Genomic DNA, 7198 nt, shown 5'->3' on the forward strand with positions numbered 1-7198 from the left:
GATACTCAGTACTGCAGTGGGAGAAGAAAGTACAGAATTTCGTAAGTGTATTGATCCTTCAAGCTGCTACATCCCTTAATCGTGCAGAAATCCGGGAGACTCCGAGTGGCAATGCAGCAAGGTACAGAAGCACTTACAGAACTGGAGTCACAGTGTGTACTAAGAGCGTGCCAGAGCATGGCAACCACCCTGACTGTGATGTGCTGCTGGTTGCTATTTCCTGACAAGCACCTGTAGGTCTGCATGGCAGAACAGGAGAGGTGACAGTGAAAAGGGAGTCATGGGGGCAGTGCTGGAGGTCTGCTGTCTCACGGTGCTGATTGCAGTGTGGGCTTAGCTTCAAGGGCTTTGTATTGCTTTTCCCATCCTCATTGTACAATAGGTGGTGGTTTCCCAGGTTTTTCCTTCTCAAACCATGAGCATTGTGTTCTGAGTGGCGTTTAGGCAGAACAAATATTTTTCTATAACCTGATTTCAATTAAGTTTCACTTAAACTAAATCTCATTCTCAGTATATTTACAGGAAAACTGTTGAGTTGTTTGGTTTTGTCATTTTAAAGTAAATAGGATCCATCATTTTGGTGCCTTACAACACTGTTTCAGAAACACTGTGAAACAGCATCAATTGCAGCCACTGCGACTTAGCAAAGCCCTTTGTCAATTGTTCAGTAGCAAGAAGTCACCAACCAGCTGAAGTGGTTCAGGTCTTGGCACTGCCTTGCCAATGCATGTGGCTTAGGGGTTGTAGCCTGGTTATAACCCGGTTTCTACCTTCATCTCCCCCAGGAGATGTCTAAAGTGCCAAAGTCCAGGACTACACTGAAGATGGAAGTGTTAGGAAATCCCCAGCAACTTTGCAAGAAAGTTAGATTGTGACAGCAATGTACGTAATAGTGGTGGAGAACATAATTTAACCCTAGCTCCTGATTCAAAAGAACCATATGGAAAGTTTGGCACTCTGTATTAAGGACTTCCAGGGGTAGAAGGAATATCTTGGGTAGAAAATCCTTCTTAATTCCGGGCTGTCCCTACCTCACCCATTTGATGGTTAAGAGCCCTCAACAGAAGTAACAGTGACGAGCTGAGGTCAGATCCTGCGGGAGCCATAGGTACTCCACAGGACTGACCTTGCAATACGTTTTCACCAAACACCAGCCTGATCATCTTTTCATTTTCCCCTCAGATTGTGGTTTAAATGTGCACAAGCAATGTTCCAAGATGGTCCCAAATGACTGCAAGCCAGACCTGAAGCATGTCAAAAAGGTGTACAGCTGTGACCTTACCACGCTAGTCAAAGCACACTTCACTAAGAGACCAATGGTAGTAGATATGTGCATTAGGGAAATTGAATCTAGAGGTAAGGCATTGTTAATGGGCTTTTGTTGCTTTACTGATAATCCCTTTAGATTGATCTGGGTCATGTGGGTTTCTGCTGAATGTATGATTGCTCAAAACAGATTTGCACAAGGCATTTTATGACTGCCAATTACCCCGCACAGCTGATCTTATACTTTGCATTATTTGATGGTTCATACCCATTTATAACTTTTATAGATTCTGCTAGAAATTGCTTAATGGACAGTTGCTGCTTTATAGTTCTATATTGGTGCCTATCTTTCCAGTAATATATTTATTTTAAAATGTGAGAGAATGTGGTAAAACAAAGGCAGTTAGTATTGATATTTTCCCTCAGCCCACACTGAGTATCCCTTTCTAGAATTAGCATATTTGTTTTCATTCTGAAATAATGACTGATCATCAAGTATGCTAATCTCAGTTATTTTTAAATCAGTTTTAATTGGTTTAATATGTTTCTTCAGCTCAGAAATAATTTGTGTAAACATAATTCAGTGCTGATATAACAAGGCAGCTACTACAAGGGGCAGGGTTAAAAACCCAGGATAAGGTTTCATTCTGAAAGAAAAAGCTGATGAGGCTTTTAAAACATGGCTGCTGCTTCTGCCTTAAATGAAAAAACCTGGCAAGGGAAGAACTGCATGGAAGGAAAGAGTAAAATCAAGACTAATTTTAATCTTGTTGAAATATTTATTGCAGGTCTTAATTCCGAAGGACTGTACAGAGTCTCAGGATTTAGTGATCTTATTGAAGATGTCAAAATGGCATTTGACAGAGGTATGGTCTTTCCTCCGTGCTGGAACTTTGTGCTGATGTATTAAATATACACAGCTTTTCTGCACAGCCTCTGTCTGTCTCATGCTCCACTGCACCAGTGGTCTGAAGGAGTCCTACGGCTGTGCTAGCAGGAGGGGAGACTCCCCATCAGAAAAGCATATCAGCTTCACTTTGGCCTTTATTACAAAAATCTACTTTTCTCCTTCCATCAGTGTCTGTGCTCCAGTAACCATGTGTGTAGGAAAGGACAAAGCTTTCTGAACTACTGCCCTAGTTTGCAAGTAAAACTATGCTCAGAGGGGTGGGGGAGGGATAGAGGTCGAGTGCTGAAGTGCCTTAAGAGGCCTGTGCAACTTAAATCCATCTTTCTGGATGAAAGCTCCAAAATAATAAGATGAATGCAATAGTGCAAACAAAGTTTGAATTATTACAGACTAAAAGAAGGTCAAAAGAGAACGAACTCTTCTTCCTGAGAAAAGGCAGTGGGGAAATTAAAGACTTTCCAGCTGCACTCCTACTGTCCCAGTAGAAAACAAGGCCAAAATCCATGCTGGAAACTCTCTTTCCTGTTTCTCCAGAGGACTGGACCTATTCAGACAACATCTGTCTCCTCTGCAGCATTAGCAGGGTGGGGATGTGCTGGAGAAGCCAAGTTCTGGATCTGTGTCCGCTGCAGTCAGGAGTAGGTAGTGTGTTGTAGCTAAATGGTGAACACATGTTTTTCCTATAAAATAGGGAGGCTGTGGACTAAGTTGGTTTTCTGACTTTTACTTTTTTTCCCATATTTCCCTGATTTCTCATTCAATGCTGACAAATGTGTTGTTTGGCAGCTCAATGTGTTCAGAAGTAGCTAAACATCCACACATTAATACCAGACAGATACTGCTAGATCAGGCTTAAAAAAAAAAACCTGTATTTTTTGGTCAGTATTTGAAACAAAGAAAGGATGTGTTTCTTTATAAAATGCTCGAGGTTTTCACCCTGAAACAGTGAATTTCACAGTCCAGTAACTTCATTGTGCTTGTAAAAGCCAAAACGTGTAGTCATGTCCTTTTCAATAATGTTTGCTTAACCAAGTTACTACTTTTCTTTTGAATGCCGTTTTACATCTGTTTACATTTCCAAGGCTTTAATGTCAGTGCCTTCTCCACACAGATGGGGAAAAAGCTGATATTTCTGTGAATATGTATGAAGATATCAATATTATCACTGGTGCACTTAAACTGTACTTCAGGGATTTGCCAATTCCACTCATCACATATGATGCCTACCCAAAGTTTATAGAGTCTGCAAGTAAGTGCAACACATTTTGTTCCTGGTTTTCATTCTCAGCCTTTTCATCTTCCTTTTGTGCTGTACTGCTATTCATTTAATAGCTATCCCATCAGCTCTTACCCTGCATGCCCTGTTTAGTAAGGACTGCAGGAGTAAATATGCACTGCACATGATCATGGTTACATTTTGCTTTGCCTTTGTTGCCAGGAATGCTTCCTTTTCACCACACCTTACAGATTACATTGCTTGTGTGTCTTGCATGAATCCCTGGTACTTGACAGTGGCATTTAAAGTCTGTTAGGTCTATGTTGCCAGAAAGGAGGTGATGTACAGAAATGCTTAGAAATAAGATGTCACTTGTTTCTGGAGTTGTCCATCCTAAGGCCACCTTCAGGGCTGGCCTTGCAGACAGTGGATCTGCAAGCACAGCAGTAAGCCCAGCTGGAACATCTCTCCCAAACATCCTGGCAATGTAGTAGCCACACCAGCCACACCTGGAAAGGTGTGAGGTAGTCATGGGTGGAAAGCAAGGGCTGGATGCCAGCCTTAGTGCTCCTTTGGAGAAGGCTCTTTCCAAGGAGTATGGAGACAGCCAAAGGCACTTATGGCAAAGTTCCCAGTACCTTCTGCTCTCCCAGAGCTGCACCTGTAGATTATTTGTGTAAAACTAGTCCAGTCAGCAAGGATTGCCAGAGGAATTTTTTTAGTATGCTGCAGGGAATCTTTTGGTGGAGTGCAGTTTGCTTTGGGGAGTTTTCTTTGTCCAAAACCAGTCACGTCCTGATGGTGCTCTGAGCACCTCTTCAGTCAGGCAAATCCTCCACCGTGAGTAATCCAGCAGAGCTGTGAGACCCTATCTCCTCTGCAGGCCACCAGCTGTCTTTTTGTGTGTGAATTCTGGCTGCACATGTGGTGACAGTTGAACTTCTGTCTTTCAGAAACCACCGATCCGGATGAACAGCTGGAAATTCTCCATGAGGCACTGAAACTTCTGCCACCTGCACACTGTGAAACGTTACGGTATCTCATGGCACATCTGAAGAGGTAGGTGGAATAGCTGGAAAGAACTCCAAGCCAAACTTATTTTTAGCCAAGTCCATGTTAACACCTCCAGAAAAGCCTAAGAAAAGCCCACCAAATCCTGGAGATGGACTGTGGTGGGGAGTGGTGGTGTGCATAATACCAAATTGCCAAACTCAGGTGTTTATCCCTGTTAAAGCAATTGCAAAGCACTTACAGGAAATAAGTAAACAAACCCCACAGTTTTGAAGGACAAAAGTCATCTGCCTAACAAATTTGCTCTGTATTTAAGGTTACAGTGAATATTTTTGGTTAAAAAAGCCATTCATACCTCTGGGAGTGACAAGTCACTCCCTGGGCAAGGGACTAACACAGTTTAATGGCTATAGATGGTGTCTTTCTCCGTGAAGTCTGATTAGGCACAATGTTAACTGTCCCTCCAGCCAGTGAGCTCTGGTCCAGCACTGAGGAGCTTCTTGTTCCACCTGCTGCCTTCTCAAAACTCTAGGGGCATAAGTTCTGTCTGAGAATTCTCCTGCTCCCCAAGACATGACTGAAGTTGGTTAGTAGGCTAAAAAATTGTTAAAGAGAGTCTGATGGATGAATATCCAGTACAACAGCACAGGTTCTATTTCTTTCAGGAAAGCAGGGGAAAAAACAGTGTTGCATGTTAGAGTATCCATTTTAGTTTCTTGAGTAGCATGAACCTATTGTCAATATATAAGAATCATTCCCTTTCTTTAGAAAAATACTTTATTTTAAACTCTCTTCTGCTTTTTTCCTTTTGTAGTTATTCTACAAGTAGGAATATGTTGACTCTGCTGAGTGCCTCAGGCAAAACTCAGCTCCAGAGTTTCTGCCTGATTTGTCCATCTATTTCAATGACATTTCTAATGGATGTTTCAGAACAGACACAGAGATGAGAGACACAGGAACAAAAAAACCCACCTTACAGCTTGTGAAGTTAATTTTTCCTCACCCTGTTCAAGAGCAGCTATTGCTGCTCTAGTTAGGAAGTTGCTTTTGCACGTCATATTTCTGGTATAGGTAAATGATAAGGTAGAAGGGTGTCAAAATTCACTCTGTTTAGACTGTTTTAATACTTTTGCTGAAAGGAGGTGTCATGCTCGACAGGCTGTTGCCTTGCTGCTGAATTCAGGTAATTTATTTACAGCCTGGAGACAAAGCAGCTTGGTAACCTCAGTCTGACTTGGTCTGAAATAAAAATTAAGGCAGAGAGGGAAAAATAAAAGAAAAAATGTTGAGGCCTTACTTGTTGTATACCAAAGGATTTGTTCACGCAGTGCGAGTGAGCATGGTCTGTGTGCATGGCAGGAGGACAGAGACACTGACTCACAACAAACCTACACAGCATTTGCTTTTACTTACTTCTGGGTGTTTCACCTGCCACTCCCATATGTGTGCTGCTGGAGTCTCTCTAGCCTCTCCTAGGCTTTGGGGCAAGGAACACATTTCTGTCCAGTTTCCCTGGTTTTCAACATGTCCAAGCATAGTTTGGCCCAGAAGAAATATGAAAATCATTGTCTCTTCTTTTTTTTTTCAGAGTAACACTCCATGAAAAGGAAAATCTGATGAGTGCAGAGAACCTGGGCATAGTTTTTGGACCAACTCTTATGAGAGCGCCAGAGCTGGATGCGATGGCTGCGTTGAATGACATCCGTTATCAGAGACTTGTGGTGGAGATGCTTATAAAAAATGAAGACATTTTATTTTGAATATTTTGGGGGTTTTGTAATAAAAAAAGGAAGCAACAGTGTTCTATGGATGAAGGAATATTTTAAAGTAATTTAATGGCTCTTGTCGCTGAATTCCATATTTGCTAGGGCTTTCGATGTATTCAAGATAAAAATGAAGGAACTCTTTGTCATTTCTGTAGTGCCATTCAGCTGATGTTGAAAAAGTTTAACACATACTTTCCAGTACTAGTAATCCTGGGTGTTTATCATGTTAAAATAAAAAACAAAAAGCCTAAAGCTATTGCATGATTTGCTCCCTGTTCTCCCTGTTCTGGTGAGACTCATTCCATGAAGAAAACAACTGAACTGGTGCAGCATCTTTGTTCTGGATAGTTTGTGATTGTAATTCAGCATGTTTCTCCGTGTAAACCTGTTGTGAATTTGCTTTTTTGTTCTATGTAATTGGTTTCTGATACTAAAAAGAAGGCAGACTTATGTGAAATGGAGCCTATGGCCATTTATTGACATTTCATATTCTCTTCCACTTTTGGGGCTGATTTCTTCTTGGGTTTCTTTCCATTTTTTCATCATATAGTAATTTGTTTTTAACAGAAACAAAGTTGTACTTTAAGTGTTACTTTAAGCAATTCTCCATGATGTTTATGGTGGTTGCAGTGAAATCTGCAATACTGAACAGTGTTCCTTTATTATTATTGCTATTTCAATTGTAATTTTGTATTTTTATCTGGCATGCATATATTAATTTATTAAATTTTGCTTTTAGAACTCTAACCTTAAGCTATTTATTTTTACTTAATGAACATATTTCAAAAATACCATTTGTTTCATTTTTTACATTGGCACTTTAACCCCAAACAGCCTCTGACTTTAAAGAAGTGAGTTAGAGTTTTACTGGTTTTGACAAGACCATTCTGATCTAAATACTTTGGAGCCTGACACGTTGCTAAGGTTCCCACAAATTCCTCTCTGCTATGAAAATTTCTTTCTTCATCGTCCAAGATGCCTCTCAAAAATACTTCAGAACTCTTAAACAAACCAAAAAAAGTATTGTCA

General features: G+C 40.8%; 1 protein-coding gene across 2 annotated transcripts in view; it reads left to right on the forward strand.

Annotated features, from left to right (window-relative positions):
• CHN1 (chimerin 1) overlaps positions 1 to 7123 on the forward strand; it is a 29949-nt gene extending 22826 nt beyond the window's left edge. Inside the window, exons 3-8 of one of the 2 annotated variants that reach the window (XM_009082263.1) lie at positions 1183 to 1356; positions 2055 to 2132; positions 3288 to 3425; positions 4346 to 4451; positions 5992 to 6201; positions 6291 to 7123. In XM_009082263.1, coding sequence (XP_009080511.1) covers positions 1183 to 1356; positions 2055 to 2132; positions 3288 to 3425; positions 4346 to 4451; positions 5992 to 6163 — 668 coding nt within the window. In that variant the 3' untranslated portion in view covers positions 6164 to 6201; positions 6291 to 7123. Of the gene's footprint in view, positions 1 to 1182; positions 1357 to 2054; positions 2133 to 3287; positions 3426 to 4345; positions 4452 to 5991 lie in introns of both variants that reach the window. The other variant, XM_009082262.1, reaches the window with a different exon arrangement.
• The last annotated feature ends 75 nt before the right edge of the window (positions 7124 to 7198 follow it).

This window comes from Acanthisitta chloris, unplaced genomic scaffold (assembly GCF_000695815.1).
Source record: "Acanthisitta chloris isolate BGI_N310 unplaced genomic scaffold, ASM69581v1 scaffold36079, whole genome shotgun sequence".
Lineage (NCBI taxonomy): Eukaryota > Metazoa > Chordata > Aves > Passeriformes > Acanthisittidae > Acanthisitta > Acanthisitta chloris.